The 22,770-nt window shown below is 40.7% G+C and overlaps 1 protein-coding gene across 2 annotated transcripts in view; it reads right to left on the bottom strand.

Moving 5' to 3' along the window:
- LOC124872536 (3'-5' RNA helicase YTHDC2) overlaps window positions 1–22,770 on the bottom strand; it is a 62,700-nt gene that overhangs the window by 5,381 nt on the left and 34,549 nt on the right. For both annotated transcript variants that reach the window (XM_047372657.1, XM_047372658.1), the window contains exons 16-27: window positions 22,603–22,690; window positions 13,759–13,839; window positions 13,542–13,624; window positions 13,302–13,407; window positions 12,725–12,844; window positions 12,320–12,592; window positions 9,840–9,966; window positions 9,153–9,358; window positions 7,644–7,833; window positions 1,913–2,004; window positions 1,035–1,154; window positions 791–942 (exon numbers count right to left, since the gene is read on the bottom strand). In XM_047372657.1, the coding sequence (XP_047228613.1) occupies window positions 791–942; window positions 1,035–1,154; window positions 1,913–2,004; window positions 7,644–7,833; window positions 9,153–9,358; window positions 9,840–9,966; window positions 12,320–12,592; window positions 12,725–12,844; window positions 13,302–13,407; window positions 13,542–13,624; window positions 13,759–13,839; window positions 22,603–22,690 (1,638 nt within the window). The remainder of the gene's footprint in view (window positions 1–790; window positions 943–1,034; window positions 1,155–1,912; window positions 2,005–7,643; window positions 7,834–9,152; window positions 9,359–9,839; window positions 9,967–12,319; window positions 12,593–12,724; window positions 12,845–13,301; window positions 13,408–13,541; window positions 13,625–13,758; window positions 13,840–22,602; window positions 22,691–22,770) is intronic.

Here is a 22,770-nt window from a genome sequence, read left to right as displayed (position 1 = left end):
GTTCGAAGTAAATGAGTTGTGGTCCGAAATGGTTTTCAGGATCTTAAACACCTCTTCCCGAAGAGTTGGCGTAACGTTATAGCCACTATGAGCTCACAGAGTCACAGGCTGTACTACCGACGATGCGTCGTCGTCAGTATTACTAGCAGTAGCCGCGGTGAAGGTTGTTACTGAAGAACCTTGCTCTGAACAGAACTGCGCTTTAGGCACCTGCTGTTGGTGGGCTATAGCACGAGCAACGTGTTTGGCGCTCTTCATATGGGAGTCCAAAGCCATAAGTCCCATCGTCCCTGGCTTCAAAGATTTTCGGCACAAGCAGCATTGGGCCTCAAGGTCAATGCCCGGATTACGGTTAGCCCACTTGTATTTTGGATTCTGCTGCCACTTCGGGTTAAAACAGCACTTGCCAATTCTGAAGCACACTAATGCTAACTTACTAGCAAGGTGAGAGACATTTTGTTTTGTTTCCCCAATACTCACTGACCCAGCGAAAGAGTCGGCTGACGTCCGCGTCGTAACGTATATATGTCAATACTAAAACATGTAAGTCAATACTAACATTGCACACATGCACACACGGTAACAACACATTTTACTATGACATCATGGCATTTGTTGTCCTACGAAAGGACAAAAAAAAAACCCAACATTTATTATTGTGTCTTCAAACTTTAATACTTTTAAGGCCTTATTTTTATAATATTGAATTTAAGCATTTTTTAAAATACTTTTAAAGAGCCAGTGGGTACCATGTAGAGACTATAAGGCAATGTGACGGTTACTGGCTTACTTATCATTTGTGGTATGAGTGGGTAGCTGGGGGCCGGTCTTGGAGATCCTCACTGATGACCTTGGCCCGTCCACCGATGACATAGGTCTGGGCCGCTGACCGATCCCTGTAGGCTGCTGCAGGCCAGCTTCCTGCTCCTCAGCTCCCAGCACCTGGAAGAAGTTAGTGAGAACTCCAGCCATTAAACAGGAATACTCCACACCCAAAGGCAAACTACAGAGGAAAGATGAAGGGTATCACTTACAGACACTAAGGTCTGGATGACAGTCTCATCTTGTTGAGACCAGGGTTTGGAAGGACAGCGGATCCTCTTTATGAACAAATTCTGCCACTTTTGTCTGAGTTCAGACACCAGTCCTGCAGTCTGACACACAGAAGAGTCAACATATTATAAACAAGTGTAAAGTGCGGGTAGGCAATGTGGTCTTAGCATTATGTCACCATATTTTGTGGTACTATTGTGATAACAATAAAACTATAACGTTTTTTGAATCTGTTTTAGGTACCCGTACAGCTGTGACTGCATGTCACATCAGTCATAGCGCCACAAACACAAATACTGCTCTTGAAAAATATCCCCATTTTAAAACAGGCTTACACAGGACACCAGTTACATATAGAGTTGTGCTTTTAATCACTAAACTGCACATAGTTACTGCTTTTAAATCATGTTTCTGATATTTATTGATTCTTGGAACCAACAGTGGAGAAAATAGTAAAAGTAACTATTCCAACAATAAAGCCAGGTTTTGTAGTTTTTAAATATCATTAGTTTGAATTTCTAATTGTCACGATAATTCAAAACTTTTATCATGACAAACGACACAACAATGCCCACCCCTACCGTGTGGGTTCTTCTGTGAGAGATTGGTGTTAAACGTGGAAGCAACCATAAATATTACACTATGAACTAGTAACAAAAGAAAATCTTTAAAAACTGTTTTAATAGCATGAATGAGGTTTGTCTTACTTGCTTAATTGCTTTCACATTTTTAAAGACAAAAACAATTGTTGACTGTTATACATTATAACCCTTTTTGCCACATTTTCATTATGATTCCCCAGTGTTTAGGAACCGATGGAAACCGTTTCAAAGCTGGTGTAACAGCCATACTTCTTCACCTCTCTATCTAGCTGGAAAGCAAGCCAGTCATCGATCTTTATCTCTGCCAGATCCTCTGTGTCACTGTCACTCATGTCATCCAGTGGACTTTCTGCAGGTTAGAACAAAGATACCTGTTTAATTCACAGACAACATTTCTAAAATATCACAACATTTGAACTTTTTTGGCTTAGGAATTAAATGTATAGCGATCTCGTGGGGTATCAAAGGAATACCAAATCCACCACTTATAGTGGTTTATGCTGTTTCTCAGTAATTTGAGACAGAAAAGGGTTCAACCTAAAAGCAGTGATTTGAAGTACATTGAAAAGAAAAAGAGTAGAAAAGTGATGAGAAGGCATTTTGGTGAGAAGCTAATTTAGGATTGCAGAAACAGTTTGGAGAATGAAAAAGATATGCTTGAAAACAGAATAAAAAAAAAATGTGCAAGGATAGTACAATATACTACCACTAATTCAACCAGCAATCGTCTCATTTTTATACAATTTTTTGAGCTCTGGTAGCAGCGGATCGAGGAGAGAAACCCAAACATCCCTCTCCACAGCAACACGCTACGGATCTTCCAGTCAGAAATGGTATATGATGTCCAATGACTTCAAAGACTGAAACTGGAGCATTCCTCTTGTAAGGCATTGTTTAAAAAAAATACAAAGTGAAGCTCAGAACAAGATCCACCAACTAACTCAGAGCTCCTAACCCTATCTCCAAGGCTGAGCTGGGCATCCACTGACCAAAATCCTTCAAGCTATTTGTATACACAATCTTTTTTTTAGCTATGATCCAAGCCACATGACTACAGATGAGGCTTGGAATGTAGATGTACCTACCAAACAGCCCCAACTAGGAGGAGTATGGCTGTGGAGCATTCTACCTTTTCCTAGTGGAGAGCCATGGCCCTGCTAAGAGGAGCTGACCTGTCTATGAACACTACAAACAGGATGGATGGCAATCTGCAGTCCTGGTGAACTTTTAACCAAGACACAAATTAGGTTGACTGTGCAAAGAATGCATCAATACAGCTCTTAGGTTAGACGGGCACTGGACAGCCCTCACCAGACTACAGCACCCCATATTCTAGAAGTACCCACACAAGGTACCTCACTGTCCAGGTACACAAAACACAGGTGAATGGGACTATCACAGTACCATAAGCCCAGCAACAACTCTACAAGGGTGAAGATTTGGTCTGCTGTTTAAAAAACTGGAAAACACTAAACACAGAGCCAGGTCAGGTGTAGCTTCTAGGAAGAGAAAAAGTAGAGAGAGAACACAAAGTTAATGGCTGAAATAACAGCAAATTAAAGCTGCAAGCAGCCTTGAAGGCCCTCGCACCTCAGCGCAACTTGGCCTGTGCAGCGACTCCTACATGCCACACACGATGACAGCGCTTCACTTCAACATGTCGCCGGTAGGTGGCACTGTGAGCCACATGTCATATGATCTTTGGTCATGCAGAGTTTAGGTCTGGCAAAAAGCATTCAAAATTTGAAAATTTGGAGTAAATTGGACCTTCCAGATGGAAGCTGCACTCAATTGTTTTTTTGTGGGCGGGGCTAAAATGACATAAATTGACTGTGTCAACATGTCCATCATTAAGTCATGATCATGTGTACAACATTTCAAGTGGATCCGATGATGTATGAGGGAGATATAGCCCTTGAAGTGTCCTAGGGGGTGCTATTGATCCAAATGTCAATGTAATCCAATAGAGGATTTTAGGGGCTGACAAAGATCAACCATATTTATTTTGGAGTGAATGGAACCATCCATGTGTAATTTAGAGGCAAACGTATGGCAGTGGCGTGACATGAGAATTCGCCACACCATCATAGCCACACTCTCCAGCCAAAGTAGTTAGTACTGACGACTGTCTAAGATCATCATGTCATCTGTTAGTTGGGACAGTGTCACATTGATTAGCTAAAGAACATCAAACATTGATTCTGTAAAGGAAAACGGGGCACTTCCTGTTCTCAGGGGCGGGGCTTCGATGATGTCAGCATCTGACCAGTGAATATTGTTCAGGCCTAGAAGCAGATCAATCCCAGAAGGTTTGATGTGTCTGTGACTTTCCTTATAGGAGCTGTCAATTTAGTGTTTTATGGCGAGAAGTCATATTTTGAGGTGTGGCCACGCCCACACGCTTTCATGTATCAAAAAGCTTTTGATAACTTTTGATCCCCAATGCCTGAAGAGTATACTGAGTGATTTTCAAGTCTCTAAGTCAAAAGCTGCAGGAGGAGTTCGCTGAGATATGCGGGCTAGAAACGCCCAAAACAGGGTCAAAATGGTAACTTCAATCCAAAATGGCCGACTTCTTGTTGGGTTTGGACCAATGCTCCAAGAGACTTTTTTGTAGGTCCTGAGAAGTTACAGATGTGTACCAAATTTCAGATTCCTCGGTCAAAGTATTGCTTGGGGCTGATCTTTTTAACTTTTCTAGGGGGCGCTGTGGACAAATTAGGCCACGCCCACCGAATATGTCATCAGATCTTTGTTGGGGACTGGACAAGGATCAATCACATTGAATTTGTTGCAGATCAGATGATCTATGTGGAAATTAGAGCCAAACGTATGGCCATGGCGTGACGTCTGACTTTGCGGCGCCGCCACGGCCACGCCCTTTTATGAAAAGTCACTGTGCTTCAAACAAAGTTAGACCCATTAGTTATCTGTCTTCTGACACACTTTCAAGTTGATTGGGTCAAGAGGGTCAGAAAGGTACCTTTCCAAGTGAAAAAAGTGACTTCCTGTTCTGAGGGCTTTGATGATGTCAGCATATGACCCCATAGGATTGTCGGGAACTGAAAGGTCCTCCTTCATGCCAACTTTGGTTTGATTTGTTGTTTCTTTTGGAAAGTTATTGAATTTTTTCACTTTGAGCGCCAAGACCAAGTTCGTGTCCTGGCCACGCCCCCTAAACATGGCCAAAAACTCACGATTTTGATAACCTTTAATCCCCCATGCCTCATCTGCATATAGGCCAAATATGAAGGCGATAGCTCAAAATCCCTAGGAGGAGTTCGTTAAAGTTTGAGGTGAGTAAAAGTGAAAAACGGGCAAAAATCGGCATTTGACCCAAAACGGCCGACTTCCTGTGCATTTAAGGGCATACCCCCAAGAGACTTTTTTTCTTTGTTTGAGGAGCTCTAGCATTGTGCTGAATTTCAGATCTGTACGACTTACGGTTCGGCCTATCTCACGTTTGGGGGCGTGGCTAAGTGGTCTGGCCACGCCCACTGACGACGACATTAAGGATCAAGAATTTTGCGGGGGACAATTTTAGGTAAAATCTTGCACGTTTTTGGTGAATGGCAAAGTCCCCATATTGCCCCGCAAAGAGGCAACGGAATAATAATAAGAATTCTTGCGATTACAATAGGCCCTTGCAGTTTTCCTGCTCGGTCCTAATAACACAAAATTGGAGAGTAGTATGAGAACATAGCAGAGAGAGTGAAAGTGATCATTATGTCCTCCAGCAGCATAAGCCTATAGCATCATAACTACAGAGATAGCTCAGGTTAACCTAAGCCATGCCAACTATAAGATTGATCAAAAAGCTTATCCACTTTTAGCCTTAGTCATATTGAGACGTGTTAAAAAGGGTCTGCCCCCTAAACATAACTGGTAGGGCCACCCTTGGCCTTAACAACTGTAGTGAAGCATTTGCAATAACTTGCAACGAGTCTTGATTGCGCCAAAGGGTGACGAGATGCCACTGCTAGACAGAATACCCTATTACCTTTTCTGATGAGAATGATTCCCTTTAAAACTAATCTATCTGCATTCGACATTCTAACCTGAATGTCATTAATATTTGTCTACCTTGCATGCATGTGGTAATACTGGAATTAACAATGTACAATTATGATTATGTGTTGTGAAATGAAGAAGGGGGGGGGGGGGGAGGGGGGAGAATGATGAATTCACCACCCAAGTTTGTGATTTTCTGTTCTTGTTAAATTATTGTACTGGGACGGCTGTTTGATCAAATAGTTTATTTTCAGGCATTGCCGGTCATAATACTCATGATTTCTCTGGAGAGGTTGATGAAGACTCGTCCCACTATATTGCCTGATAATGTGAGCGATAACCCTAAACATGTATTTTCTCCTGGGTGAAGAAGGCCTGAAAAGGTGGTTGGGACCAGCCTGACAAATGGGTCCATTGACACATTAATACTTAGAACATAAGATCTCTGGGGTTCAGGAACAATATGACTGGGAAGATTATGGTTGGAGGATGAAAACGTGTGGTTGAGAAGGGTGTGACAGGAATGAATGAAGACCCAAGGTATGAATGATGAATGATGTGGGCCACATGGGGGAAAGGTTCATGGATCAAATGGAATGTTTTAGTTTCTCTGAGCTCATTATTTGTTTTGGGTTTTGATTCATAGTTGTGTTTGGACAACTAATGAACGTTTTAGAGCACACCAAGTTTTGTTTTTCATTAGTTTTTTTCTAATGTCGTTGTTCCCTAAATGTGTTCAGATGCTCGCAAGTTGGAAAAATTTTCTGGGTTTTAGTTTCAGAGGATGAAAACTTAAATTTCTTGTGAATTTTCTTGAGGTGAAATTGGATCTAAATTCTCTTTGGGATGGGAACAGAACCAAATAGAACCTGTCATTCTGCCATAGGGTTCTAATTGAATAATTTGATGGTGAAAGATTTGGCCGCCCAATCTTCCTTAAGAGGGGAGGTTGAAGACGGCATGTGTTGTGTGTCTTAAGTGTTTGTCTAAATTTTTGTTTCAATGTTTGTCTGACTAACCTTTAAACTTCAGAGAAAACAAAAATAAATAATAATAATAATACTAGGATGGAAACAGGAAAAATGGGGTCATGACTGGTTACGGTGATCAGATGTTTAACAGCAGTTCATTTAAAACTGCATTTTGTTTACTTGTGTTGTCTTTAACATTTTTATTTGTTTGATGATCTGAAACAATTGGAAATAAAATAAAAGAAATATAAATAAAAGAAATAAGAATCAGCAAGGGGACAAACACTTTTTCATACCACTGCTTGGACAGTAAGGGAGAGATTCATCTCCTTTCAGATATCAGCAAGTGCAAGGATGATCCACCAGGGCAGCCTAATTTGAGGACATTTCCAACCACATTAATGGGGGACAGGAGCAATTCATTTGTTGGTGTTCCAAATAAATTCCTATATTATAATAAACAAATTATTGCCCTCTTTTGTTTCAATCTTTTTTTCTGTGTACCCATGAAAAAACACTAGCCCTACCTTGACCCCCCTAAAAGGTTTGGCCTGGAACCACCTGGGAGTAAACCTTCCTAGGCAGCCTGAGAAGTTTGATTTCCTAATAGTTACAACATGCTCTGTGGTCCTCAAATATTCTGCCACTTCACTAAAGCTGCACATGTCATCTATGCTACACTGAATAGGCCAAACATGACCAATAATAATAATAATAATAATGTCCAATAATAAATAGTATAATAGTAAATACAAAGCACTTACATTCAGAAGCAAGATCCACAAGAGGCCTGTTTTTTTTTTTTATATCAAATAAAATCCAAATACTGTTTTATATTTTAACAGCGCCATTAAAGCTCAAAGGTACCATTTCGTTTAAAAAGTCCATCTGGTAATTCTATTACAATTTTAAGAAAGTTCTTCCAAAACCTTATTCCCCAAAAATAAACTAAAATAATTTTTTTTATTTTTTTATTTTTTTACAAAGTCTTGATTGGTTTACTTACCATTCCTTTTTTGTACAGCTGGTTCCTGAAGGGCAGGACTGAGAAGTTTGGTACCGGCTGCAAACACGGCCACTGTGATAGAAGTCACCATGGAGCAACAGCGGACACTGGCCATCCTGTGACCTCTGCTCATCTCATCATAGATCAACCAGTCTGTGGGAAGGGTCTGAGCTGATTGTGAGCTGCTGTTCTACACACCAAGAACACAAAGAATCCTTTCTTTAACAGTTTATATCTCATAATCATAATAAATGGCTGACCTGGTGAAAACAAGCCAAGTGTGTCTGTTAGCAACCCCTGAACATAGAGCCATGAGCACCATCATCTTTTTATAAGGTATTTGCTAGCAAGGAAAAGGGCTTTATTACAATCTTTAAGATTGTTCTAAATAACGCTTCTGTATATCGAAGCCTTTAAGTATGCTTTAAACTTGCCGCTAAACAAAACACATTACATTACTGACAGTAACATTGTACTGAACAGCTGCTCCATGTGCGCACCAATGGCGAAGGGCACCTGCTACTCTGGAGCTCTGCCCTCCAGCACAATACCATATAATCCAATATTTTGATTAGAGGTGAAGCAGAATGTAGTCTTTGCCTCACTGAGTCTGTCCGGACCACAAACATAAAGCATCTGCTCGCAGAACAACTTCAAACTCAGCCTTCTGCATGCGCAATCATGCACTCAGAGGCACCCTGTGAAAAAAGGAACAGAGAGGGTAAAAAATGTCATCAGAGCGGAGGCTGCGATGACAAACCTGCCGCTGTGAATAGCGATGACAAAGGTTAACAAACTGTAACAGTCCAGAAAAGCAGAATGGAACACAAGGAAAAATTTAGCAACTGGATCAATTCATGTTGCAGCGTAACACCACCTGCATGTTTTAAGCCACACAGCTTTTGTTCACTTCTCCTCTAGTGCTGGGGGCAGTAGCAGCCAGCCAGTAGCACACGCAATTTCCTCATTTAAATAGGGCGGTCTGCACCTCTTTTGCACCTGTTATGCATTGCACGCGCAATTATTGAAGACTGCACGCAACACGCCAACCTTTTTCACGTGCCATTTTTATTTTTGCACAAGTAATTTAGCACACAAGCAATTTTTATTTGAGATCTTTGAAGATCAGGGCCTCAATGTAATCACATAAAAACCTGCGTAAGTCCTTTATGACAACTTTTGTCACTATTTTTTGGTACTAATTTATTTTGGCCCAAATCCCGTTTCAAAGAGAACAAAATAAATAACATGAAGCAGTTTTAATAATAGCATTGGCACTTAGATAAATAGGTGACAAAACAACAAGACTATTTGCAGCTCGGTCAGTCTGTAGGTTTCAGACAGACATATTAGAGCCAATATACAGACCTTGTTCATTTTGATTTAATTGCATCTCCACCTTAGCGTTAGAACCTTAGCGTTATGACCACATGTTAAGTAGAAGCCCACTTGTACAGAGCAGCTTTTCATGCAGCAAAGAGAGCATTAAGATGTTAATAACTTTCCTACCTCCTTTATCTGAAGCTGGCTCAGGACTGATGTTGGATGGAAATGAACTTTCTTCTCTCTGCTAGTGGAGAGCAGAGAGGTCTTCCTGTTGACATGAACCATGTTTGGATACATGCCAGCCACCAGGGCTGCTTTTACGACGGCCCAGTTTTCAGAGTTCAGGTTTACATCCCGGATGTCGCTGCCTCCACGGGCACGTACAAAACCTGGCGGACAAAACGACTGGTTCTATTAGCAAAAAAAACTCACATTCAAACACCTTATAAAACATGTCGATACATGCAGGAAGCTAACACACAAAGAAACGAACAGGAGCAACACATTGGAAGCAACTTATTGTCAATTCAGCAATTTTGTTGGCTCTTCTCTCGTCCCTTCAGGTAAAAGGCAAAAATTGCTGATGCTTTCAAACTTACAGTAATTATTTACTGTGCAAGATAGTTCCTCACAATAACACACACAACCAATGTTCAGATCAGGCAGTTCAACAGAAACATCCACATCAAGGTTACCCTATGATCACCTAATGGGTCTTGAAGTATTCCAAGAGAAGAGATGCAAAGAACCTCAAACTACAACTCAAGCATTTGAATGGTTTTTAATACCATTTTCTAGGGGTTTTCATTTGGTTCGAACACTCTGCAGAACATGAATGAGAAGTGAGAAGAAAATAGAAGTCAAACTGACCAATAGCACGGAGTTGTCCCAACAGCTGTGTCCTCATACCAAGAATCATGTCCATGGTAGACTGGGACAGGAAGTACCTTTCACAGAAAGATCTCTCCCAGCCTTCAGTGCGAGCCTTCTGCCATGCCTACCACAAAAAAAAAAGAATTTATACCTCCCACTGGAACATTCATCAACATTAGAGCAAAATCCGGAAAGACTACTAACAGGTATGGATGACTGTATAACTCATCACTTCTCCAAATAAGAACCTATGCTATCAACATAGCTCCAAACTCCAAGAGACTGCACATTTCATCCGGCTTTGCCTGTTTAACTAAGGTGGGACCAAGACATTGTATTGCAAGTCACAAGTAAGTCTCCAGTCTTTCCATCCAAGTCTCAAGTTAAGTCCCAATTAAAGCCATGAAACCCTAACCCTAACCCTAACCCTATGTCCCGAGTCAAGTCCTGAGTCACCTAGTCCTAAACTTAATTTTTAGTTTCAAATAGATCATTTGACCAAATATGTAATGTAATAAAAGCAATAAAGAAATTGGAGATTTATGAATGAATAGTGATCAGGTTCATTTGGTTCTGCTATCTGTCAGCTTGGATGCACTTCAGGCTCAGACACATATGCCTGGGTCACATGGCAGCATGAAACGCGAGTTTAGAGTAATTCGCTTCAGTGTTTCTGTCACGTCGCTTTCTGATTGGCTACACTTCACATTCCCTCCGAACAAACTAGATCACTCTTAACACACCACACACGGCAGGATTCGCATATGATTATCTTAAGAGCCATCACAATCATCATGTCAGAAAGGGAAGATCGTGGCAAAAATCAGCATAAAAATCCCACCGTGTGAACCAGGCATAACCGTGTACATATTGGTACCTTTCCAGGCTCCATGAACAAATTAGCACAAAAGCTTGTTTTTTATTAGCTCTGACTCATCATTCTTTGTGCAAGTTTATATATCAGGCGGATGTTAGATGTTGTTGCCTCTCTAGTTTTCAGCCCACATGTTTTCCAGATGTGGGATTATGAGAATTTCCTAAAAATTGGTTGAAAATTACCTAATCTAACTCTAATTGATATGTATGTATGTAATGTGACACTTAGTAAAATACTGAGAATTATCTAAATACAAATTTATTTTATTGAACAGGCAATCTGCCTCTTACATATCTGCATGTGGAAATATAAATACATAAAAAAATCTTTAGCATAATAGTGTCGTTAAACTAACACACAAGCATTGCATTTTTAACATATTAAATAAACTTAATTATAAAGATAAAGAACACATTTTCTGTGGGTGACCCATCTGATTGACATGAGTAGAGTAAAATATAGATTTTTTTAATTTGAGAAAAAAAACCCACTTGCATTATAATTTTGATAAAGACATAACGGTCGCTCTCTGTGTTATAGCATTTTGGGATGGGTCTATCACCTAACACAATGGCCACATTTTGGGTGTAAGACATCAAATCTTTTCCCGTCGAAGTGAAGTCTTGAGTCATACAAAGTCCAAGTTAGTTTTGTGACTTAAGTTCAAACCTCTGCTGTTTAGCACGAAGGACATTCTAGAAGAAGGCTATCACGCCCTAAATAAGCTAACTGATCTGAAACTGAGCCTTTACTCTATAGGTTTTGTCTCTGGTACAGTGGATGAGGAAGATAAACATGTTAGTTTTGTATAACACTGGGCACTGTCCTTTGGTCCTCTTCTGGCCAGTCGTGCAACATTATTAAGATGGAAAGCTTCTGCCTACCCAACCATATACGAAGGCTTTCAGACATCTTGTGTTATCTCGGTCTCGAAAAGATCCACTGTTCTGAATCACTGGCAAGTTTGATGAAATCTGGGGTCCTTTTCTGACATAGTAATAAACTCTATAGCTCAATAATATGTCTGCTGCATTATGATGTGCTCCGTTTTCTGTGGGCCAGACTATGTCTCTACCTGAGATTTTATAGCACACATAAGAACTTAACTTCAGCTGTTTCATGATCAAAGCTAAGGATCATACATTTGTGACTTTTTTATTCTAGGGCCAACCAAATCACGTTTTTTTTAAAAATCTATTTACATTCTGAGAAATGAAATTCACAATGTTCTTCCCTCACAGTCACAACAATATTTACCAATGAAAACTTAAATCACTCTTTTGACAATTCTTCTGAATTTCTCATTGTACTATTTCTTCTGAATATTTCTATTAGAATATTCAGAGATCAATTCCTACTGTGCACAGTATCTTTTTTTGCATTTTGTCTTTGTACTATTTATTTGTCCCAACTCATTTGTTAAATAAACTTTATACTGTATATGACAAATTTAGTGACTGCATATTTTTTTTAATCAGGAAAAGAAAATTCTATGTTTTTCTCATTGCATTGGTAATACTTTGGTTTCCCCATACACTTTGTTTACAGTGGTGGATAGGGAAAGGATTTAATATCAGTACTGAAAAAGAAATATGTGTACCTGGAAAGCTCTGAGCAGGGCCATGTGGTCACTGAAGGTGTTGGAAGTGAACCGGCGGCGGCTCTGCAGAGCAGCTCTTTTCTGAGAGCTTTCAGTGGGAAGGGTGAAAGGGTCACGATAGGCCAGAGTGCAGGCAATTGTGAGAATGGGATCAAGGCACTTGAGCACAACGGCGCACAGCACCATTTTGCCCAGGTGGGGCTCCACAGGTAGATCAGCCAGGTGGAACCCCATGTCGGTCAGGTCTTCATTTTGATCCAGAGCATCTATTATCTGAGGCAAAAGTTGAAAACAAGAATGCTAATACGCTTGCTAGAATACATTAGTGGGAGGATAGGTGTCTTAGCATGTATTCACAGTTACTTCAGCATCAAGAGAATGATGGATCTTGTGATAAACTGTTACCTTCAGCATCTGAACAGCACTCTGGATTGCATGTGTGGGAGGAGGTTGTGGAGCTTTAGACAAGAACTCAGCAATTAGACAGGATGAAGGAGCCAGCAGCTTGGTCTGCAGACACAGTTCCTGGCAAACAATATGAGGATGCATAAAATCCACATTACTTAATGCCCCAACTGTTCTACTGAGTTTCCAAAACCTGCCAGCAATTGCTTAAGAAAAGAACACCTGGCAGATTTCTAATATAGTCCAAACTGTCACACAGGGTTTGTACATAGTTTTTCATGACCCAGCTTTCCAGATTATTAGTCCTTTTAGAGCACTTTTTATTTCTCTAGATTTATCAGTACTTATAAAAACCCAACTGTAAGCAGATATGTACAAAAAAACAGTTTTTACTTTTTTTATTTGTCTGAAAAACACCACTGTTCTATAATTTAATCCCCATGCTAAGTAAGTAAGGTAGCCAGCACCACATTTCACAGTTCTACAGATTTGTATCCTATTAGGTGTGAATAAATAGTTAGTACACTTGTTTACATGCTAAGAAATGTGAAAGTTGAAAAAGTGGCTGTGTGTCTACCTGCAGTGGCATTCGTAGCAGCTGTGGAACCTGGAACTCTTGCATGTTGTTGAATCTAAAACGACTGAATAGGTGGAAGCAAATCCCAGGTCTACAGCGGCCAGCTCTGCAGAGAGAAATATCTGTTGTAAAGAAAGCCTGGATGATTTAGCCATGGCTTTTTATCTTCTTGCTGCTGATGAATGAAGGGCAAGCGGTGAAATAGAATTCAGTCTAAGACAAAGTAACACCCAATCTTACCTTCCTTTTCTTTGCAGAACACTGGCCTTTGAGACCCAAACTGTCTTCAACATAGAAACACGACTCAGCGCATCAAAGGACTTCTACAACAGAAAAACCCACATAAAAAAAAAAAAAAGATTTTAATTAACTGAAAACATCCTGGTGGAAACTGAATTACTAGGAGACTTCATTGTTGTTATGGTCATACTGCAATTACTATTTGCAGGATCAGTACCTCTTTGACTTTTCCTGAATCAATGACAAAGACTACATCATCGATGGTGATGCTTGTTTCAGCGATGTTAGTAGAGAGAATCTGAGGAAGTAGGAATAAACCAGGTTAACAACGTTTATGGTGATGTCTGTTCGTTCATTTAGAACATTTTCCATTGTTTGCCATAAGTTAAAAATGTGAATATGATCGGTTGCCTGAATAAAAAGTGAACATTCATGGACAAAAAAAATGTATATTTTGTATAGTCACTGTTAGTTGGATCAAATTATGAGAACTGTGTTATTGGAAGCATTCAGCCAGCACAGTGCTGCTGCCTTATAGGTCCTAGGTTGCTATCCCTTCTCTACAGCAGTGTGATCCAAACTTATTGCCAGTCATCAAGTTGAAAGTACTCAAAGGGCAAAATACTTATATATATATATATATATATAGTTAAAAACAGAAGCAATTGTACCTAAATACAGTATATTGATTGAAACAAAGCAGTCTGATTTTTGTAAAGAGGAGTTCTATAAATCACTGCAGATCTGAAACATAAAGAGGGTTTGGCAGGTTTGCCTCGTTGGAAAGGCATACAATGCCCAACATTTTTCAATTTTTTAGTGCAGAAAAAGGTTTTACCCTCTTCTCACCAACAAAAAACACCATCTGCGTCACTTTCATTGAAAATGTTTATTTTATTTAGCCAAATTTAATAAATGGGTGTAGCCAAGTCTGCTTATAAATTAGTCAATGTAAATCATTGGAAAGAAAAAACCTGATAAAGAAAAAAATACTAGAATATGTTTGTGTTAAACCTTAGGCTGGTGACAAACTGCACAGTTTTATGCCTCATTTTACTCTTGATTCCCAGTCAGATAAGTCTGGATAGATCTGCAGTAGTTGGTCAGTCTGCAGGGTAAGGAGTCTCCAAGTATGAGGGGAACCGACCCAACCGGATCTCGGTCGCAGTGAAACAAACACGTTTGAATTTTTTGAGGCGGATGTGGATGCAGTGGGATGGTGTATTTAAGACTAAAACTCAGTAAATAATGAAGGGCCTAAAACCAAGCAATACAGGTATGGAACACATATATTAAACAAACTGACATATCTGAATCTTGCCACATAGAACAAACCTATTTATTTTACATTTTTAATGTTTATTTTTTACGATCCAGCCCAAACATGTTTCTGTTGAGATAAAAATGATATTTTTAGATTAAAGCAAACACTGACAGCCATTCCACAACCCACAAATAAGCTCTAATACATGTTCCTAACTCTCACCATGACTGTAAATAATGACGCAGTCAGCAGTATACAAAACATATTCACTTGTGGGTTAAACATAAATTCTTGTTCATTTTATGGTAAGGTGGAACAGAAATGTAACCCATCCAAATTCTGTCACTGTCGATGACAGAGAGTGAGGAGTGTTTTCATACAGCTTGTCAAGTTTTGCCATAGAAAGCAGAGTAGCGAGGACAGAAATCGCTCACGACGTGATCTAATAAAATAAATGACATTAAAACGTACTATTACCACCTTGTTGGCGGGGCGGCACACCTTGGATAATGGTGGGGGAAATACTGCCCTCCGTCAAACATGTTAGTAAAAATAGAATGTGCAACAGATGATTATTAAATGAAAATCATTTTTATTTAATCTATTTAACTTGAACATTTACTTCTAAGGCATTTTATTCTTTTCAGCTCAAATTAAACAAAGATAACTGTTGCCATGAAAATGAATAAGTAATCTAAACAAACTCAAAATCAACATTATTAATAAACCTTCTTTTGTTGTAACAAAAACTGGAGCTCTTCTGAATAAGTCCCCAATAAACAGACATTTAAACCTAAAAAAAAAAAAACAACAAAAAGAAAACAAAATAAGCAACAGAACACATAACAGAAATAATATTCAGACTAACTAGGTTGGTTTTACTGTTTTTATCATTTAACTGAGCTTTAATAGATCTGGAGGCAGAGTGGATCTCTCACTCGGAGTTTCATGGCCCAGTTGGGTTTAATTTGTCTGAAAAAACCCTGTAGTCCGTCATCTAGCAGTAGTTCCAGCTGGTAAATCTTCAGTCATTCCGTCAGGACCCAAAAATCTTACGGTTAGTATGAACACCTAGTCTGTCACTGTGAAAGTTGTGTAGTGTGTACCAAGCTTTACAGTTTAAATTGTCTGGTTTTAAAACATGTGGAGGGAAACAAAGCAGTAAAAACACCAGCCTACTTTCTTTTATTTATTTTTTTAAGTGTGTGTTGACGGGCCTCAAAATCATTCAGAGGGTCACAAATGGCCACTGGGCTGCAGTTCTGTCCCTCATGCTGAACGCACGCACACACAGGAAATCCATTACGTGTCTCCTGGTTACGTAGTCTGGCCTGGTTACAGGGGAGGTAACACTGATGTGTAGCACTAAGAGGAGTACTGTGGAGAAAGAAACAGTTGTAAATATTGAAAGCAGCTTATATTATATATATACACACACTTTTGTTCAAATTTTTCTCTTACCTCCACTACAGTTTGTTTTGGGAGGTGTGTAAATAAAATCACAGCCTTCAAACTCTTATGTGCCCTCCACGATTTTTCCTCATTTTTGGAGTCATGATGATGATGCTTAGGCCTACCATATGAGTTCCTAGTAAGAACCCATGATAGATGGTGTAAGGAGTGGGATGGCATGTCGGAGGGAAACCTACCACCTTCCAAAGCAAAGGACTGGAATGTGATCCCAGAAGCAAATGGAGCAAGCGGAAGCTTCAGCAGACACAGCATGTGAAACTCAGCAGTCAACATCAGGAGATGAGAAGGTGGAACAGCCAAAGAATGAGTTTGGTGAGGCAGGGAATTAAATGATTTACCTGCTGCAAAATTTTAATCAAAGCTCAGCATAAAAAAGGAGGGCTCCATGACAGAGATGCTTCAAGACCTGAAAGGATCTGTTTAATTGGCAGCACAGCAACCTCCTCCACCCCGAACAGCAACATCAAGTGCAGCTTCAGTGAGTAGTCCAAAATATCTTCTGCCAGCTCCAGCCTCATGTCGATCCATTAGATCAGAATCATCCTCTCCCTTACGCCCAAGGGAGTCCAGACAGAACCAGACAAGAAAAAGGTTTTCCTTTGGGAGTCATTCTGACCCAAAGATTTTCCCATTTCCAACTGGTGAGGATACTGAGGACAACCATATGCGGTTGCAGTTTGAACCTATTGCTAAAACTTGGAAATGGCCAGAGACTGAGCGGGCTTGCCGATTAGTCCCACTGCTTTCTAGTAAGGCTTTAGCAGCCTACACGGCTATGGATGAAGAGAAACCCCACTGCTATGCTGAACCGAAAGCAGCATTACTGGATAAATTTGATATATCTCCAGAGACTTACAGACAGCGGCTCGCTTGACCATGGTTCCACTGGATGAAAGCCCTGCAGAGACCTACTTTCGCCGGAAGGGGCTTTACCGTTGCGCTGGATTCGACCTGCACAGCACACTAAGGTGCAGATTGGAGAGACCGTCATTTTGGAGCAGTTCCTATGAATGCTACCTCCTGAGGTGAGGACATGGGTCAAGAAACACAAGCCAAAATATGGGCAATATGCGGCAAAGTTAGCTGCAGAGTTTTTCAATTCACGGAAGGGAGGATTTGGCGCAAACCTCACCAGCAGGAGTGGCAGAACCACAGTACAGCCTGCCCACCTAAAATCTACAACCGAACAGAGGAACCAGGACTTCCCAGGTAACCCCTCCCGTGAACCAAACCACCATCAACTGGGTTAGAACTTTATTATTGCCAACAACCGGGCCACAAAGTCTGCGTGTGTCCAGTGCGCAAATCAAAGGTCATGGGTGCCAGTTATCCACCTCGGCCTGAAGAGGGGGTTATTGGGAGGGAAAACATTAGTTATCACTATCAACAAATAACAGTTAATGGACAAACTGTGACTGCTCTTTTGGACGCTGGCAGCTTCATGTCACTTAAAGCAGAGTCTTGTACAATTGGGACAAATTGATTATGGAAGACAAGGGGACATTTTGTGTGTACATGGGGACAAACATTCATACCCCAAAGCAGATTTAACTGTTGTTATTGATGAACAATCATATCTATTGACATTTGGGGTTATTGAAAACCTGCCAGTAGATGTTATTGGTTGGGACTAACAAATACTTTTTGACATGCTAAAACAATCTATTCAAATGGATTCTGATAAGGACATTCAAAAACACGTGGATGTTGTTTCTTGTCCAGTGGTCACCAGAGCCCAGGTGTTCAACCATTACCAGACATTGACAGTAGTCTGTGTGAAGGTGGCACGAAAGGGCCAAGAAAAACACGGAACCAACGACGTTTTGAAAAACAGCTAAGGCTAAAAGAACCTGGTAAAAGGGATTCATTGTGGGATATACCAGAAAACATCTCTCTTTTACAACAGGATGAAAGTCTGAAACCAATGTTTGTCAAAGCTGAAAGAGAGGACAATGAAAATGTGTGGGTAAACCAAGGTTTCTTATTTAAAGTAATGTGCTGTATAACATTGAAGAGGAATGTAAACGATTGGTATTCTATACTAAATGTAGACCTCTGGTCATGCACTTGGCAAACGCACTGCCATGGGCAGGACATTTGAGTCATCATAAAACATATCTATGTACAAGTGCGTGCTTTTATTGGCCAACAGTATACACTGATATTCAGACATACTGCACCACCTGCCCTATATGCCAAAAAACATCCATCACCCACAAATCTGACAGAGTGTTGCTTCATCCCCTGCCAGTCACTTCCACACCGTTCTGCAGGATTACTATGGAAATTGTGGGCCCATTAATAAAAAGCAGTAGCGGCCGCCAGTACATTTTGGTGGTGTGTGATTATGCAACCTGGTTCCCAGAGGCTTTTCCGCTTCGCACCATCACTGCGCCCATGGTTCTTTGGGCTTTGAGATATAGCTGTTTTCTAGGGTGGGGATCCCAGATGAAATGATAACAGACCAAGGCACAAACTTTACCTCCAAGCTAAGGCCACTCTTATAAACAGCTTGGTAGTACGCGAAAAAAATCCACACCATACACCCACAAACTGACAATCTTGTTAAAAGATTTAATCAGACATTAAAAAAGGATGCTCCAGAAGTTTGTGGATGACACTGGCAAGGATTGGGATCGTCGGCTGCCATTCCTCCTGTTGGCGTATAGAGAAGTTCCACAGGCATCAACTTGCTTTTCACCCTTTGAACTACTGTATGGGTGGGACGTCCGAGGGCCTTTGGATTTTCTTCGTGAAAACTGGGAGGCACCACCTGCATGTAAAAACAAAGGGATTATTCAGTTTGTGCTGGAGATGCGGGAACAACTATTAAAAGTACTGATGAGAAGCAGAACTCAACTTACGTGAGGCAATGAAGAACCAAAAAATGTGGTACGTCCTGCATGCCTGCCATCGTGAGTTTCAACCCGGGCAGAAGGTTTTATTGCTTCTGCCGTCTTCCAGCAATAAACTTTTGGCCAAGTTGCAGGGCCTATATATAATTAACTGAAAGATGGTACTTGTTACCTATGAGGTACATAAGAACGACCAGATTTATCACATCAACTTGTTAAAAGAATGGGAAGAGTCACCCTTTCACCACAGTGTGAATGCTCTGATGGTGCGAAGGGTAAGCTTGGAAGGTGGGGAGGACACAGAAACCGAAGGTCTAACGACGACTGCTACTCCTAGACTGACACATCTGGCAGCAGAGCAGGTTACACAGCTCCAAGAAATATTTAAAGAAGTCTCCTCACTCTTTTCAGTTATCCCAGGCAAAACAACTATGACCCATCATGACATTCGCTTGAAGGGCAAGACACCAATTTGCCAACACCCTTACAGGGTCGCCCTGCAACTGGTGGGGAAACTTCAAGTTGAAATCAAAGAAATGTTGAGACTTGGAGTGATTGAGCCTTCCAGTTCAGAATGGTGCAGCCCAATGGTCAGCGCATTCAACAAGGATGGTTCACTGCGGATAAGTATTGATTTCAGAAAACTTAATGCCATCTCAGAGTTTGATGCTCATACTATGCCTCTAGTGGATGATCTGGTGGAGAAGATCGGAGCTGCCAAATACATCACCACACTCGACCTATGTAAAGGTTACAGGCAGATACCCCTTGAGGAGAGCTCCAGGCCTTACACAGCATTCAGAGTGCCATCTGGATTGTTCCACTTTACAGTAATGCCATTTGGGCTGCATGGAGCACCAGCCACCTTTAAGAGGCTAATGGATTGAGTTCTCCAGGGTTGTGATCATTGCAGTGCAGCCTACCTTGATGATGTGGTGGTTTTTAGCAGTTCATGGGAGGAGCATGTCCAACACCTGTCTCTGGTCTTGGGAAAATCCAGGAAGCAGGGTTAACCCACAACCCTTAAAAGTGAGATTGGGTGCAACGAGGCATGATATTTAGGCAACCGTCTGGGAGGAGGAGAGGTTCGGCCACAAGTGGATAAAGTGGAAGCCATCAGAAACTGTCCTAGACCTCGCACCAAAAAGAAGGTTCGAGCTTTCTAGGACTGGCCGGTTGTTACCTGTGCTTTGCACTTTGAAGGACTATAACAGTAGGCTCACGCGATGGTATCTGTCACGACAACCATGTAGGTTTAGAGTTTATTATCGATCTGGCAAAACCAATGTGGTAGCAGATTACCTTTCCAGGTTGCCGCACATTGTCAACCTTAGGGAGAAGGAGGATGCTGTGACAGAGCAGTTCCGTCCCTCATGCTGAACGCACACATACACACCCTCCCCGATGCACGAGCGCACACAGCAATTCCATTACATGTCTCCCCTCTGTATGATAGCTACAGCTGGATTGACTTACACACTCACCTCTCCTTCTGTGTAGTTCGTGAAGCGACCAAGGGTACACACTTGGAAACGCTCGTAAACATCGGAATTCACACATTCACATTAAACATACACACTTATGGTCGAACTCATCTGTGAAGCGTTGTCCGGTCCACCTTGGGCGGCTGAAGTAAAAGTGGGTGTGGTGCTTTCGCAGTACCTATAACGGAAGTGGGCATTCTTCCGCCAGCAGGTTCAATTTTAAATAATTTTAAATGAAAGAAAATAGGGGCTTTAAAATAAAAGCAGGAAATAAATGTTAGTGGATTTTTGTGACATCAATGTTTTGTTGTGTTCTTTTATGTGGTAAAACAAGTGATTAATTGTTGGTTGATCAGATTGTGGGTGGGGTGAAGGGTATATAAGAAGAGCCACTGTTCCTGCTGCAGTTAGTCTAGCCTGGTTACAGGGGAGGCAACACTGATGTGTAGCACTGAGAGGAGTACTGTGGAGAAAGAGTTGTAAATATTGAAAGCAGCTTATATATATACACTTTTGTTCACATTTTCCTCCTACTTGCACTACAGTTTTTTGGGAGGCGTGTAAATAAAATCACAGCCTTCAGACTCTGATTTGCCCTCCACAATATTTCCTCATTTTTGGAGTCATGATGATGAGGCCTAGGCCTACCATATGAGTTCCTAGAAAGAACCCGGGACAAACATTAAAGTCAATATTGGCACAGCAGAGTTTATAGAACAAACACTCCTTTCTGTACCCGTCCATGTATAAACTCTCCATCTGTCCACATCTATTTGTTCATCTCCATCTTTCTAGCTTTATTGATCTGTCTTCATCTACATCTATTAGTGCTGGGTGATTATTACACTTCTTAATCTGGAATAACTGTACTGTTATGTGCAAAATTCATTAATGAATTGATGGACTTACTTTAAAGGTACTTCTATATAAACCAAAGTGTAATAACATCTGCTTTACAGACAATGAAAAGAGATAAGAAGCTCATTAACTGCAATATTCTAAAGTAAAACACATTCATTATGTTTCAGTAGTTAATCAGATGTTTAATAAAAACCTAAATAAGGAACCACAGCAAATGAATAAAGGCTAAAGTCTGAACATTGAGACACTTTCCAGTCTGATATTCAGCTGGATTTCATGTGTTCACTTCCTCCTTATCAACATGTGTTGACACAGTAATGTGCTCAAAGTGAGTGTGCTTCATAGCTATGCCAGAGGACGCTACCGGACCTGCGGCTGTCGTTTTCATCAAGTGATGTCTATTGCTCACATACTGGTGTAACATAAGGACCAAACCCAATCTGAGCAGCAGTGAGGCTTTCTGAGAGTTCATTAGAGGCAAACAATCGCTGTCTATTTAGTGCTTTTAACATAAAAATATCAAACTGAGGGTTTTAATCAAACTGTTATTGCAGAACTGTGCAGTTAGAATATCAAGCACTTTCCAAACACTGAAAAACACCTCATTAGAATTGAAGCATTTTCAAGGATTTTAAGTACCCATGCAAACCCTAAAAACTACCAGGGGAACACTGATGTTTCTCCATGTTCTCCCCTCTCTGCTCATGTGGGTCTGCAAGGCGCATCCATACATCGAGACTTAAATGGGCATGTTCCTCCGCCATAAATGGGAAGCAATATAGTTCCTCTCCTGTTGTGGCAAACTGGTAATTTGTGAATACATACAAAAGTTAGATAATAAACTACATGTTGTGATTGTGTATGAGTGTGTGAAAGGTCATTAGTATCTTGTCTGTAACCTTGTGATGGATTGGCAACTTGTCCAAGGTGTACAGTACCCCGCCTCTTGCCCCATTGACTGCTGGAGATGGGCACCAGCCCCCAACATAGGATTAAACTGGCATTGAAAATGAACAACTGAATTAATAAAGGTTACAAAAAACCCCACTGGAATTTACTGACTAAAGTAAAGATTTGCTAAATTTTTATGCATACAGCAAAGAGAAGTGAAACAAGTGACTCACTATCTTCCTGACACCAGCTGGAGCAGGCCTCATGGCTCTTTTCTGATCCAGAGTCTGCATGTCTGAATGCAGTGTGAAAACCTGGTAACTAAGAGATGAGACACATTAACCACATATTAGTAGTCTAATTCATATGAACTTGCTTTGTGCCATTAAATGCATCTATGC

Source organism: Girardinichthys multiradiatus, chromosome 8, assembly GCF_021462225.1.
Source record: "Girardinichthys multiradiatus isolate DD_20200921_A chromosome 8, DD_fGirMul_XY1, whole genome shotgun sequence".
In the NCBI taxonomy this organism is placed as follows: domain Eukaryota; kingdom Metazoa; phylum Chordata; class Actinopteri; order Cyprinodontiformes; family Goodeidae; genus Girardinichthys; species Girardinichthys multiradiatus.
The sequence above is the reverse complement of the archived record's forward strand: the minus strand, read 5'-3'. Positions and strand labels throughout refer to the sequence as shown.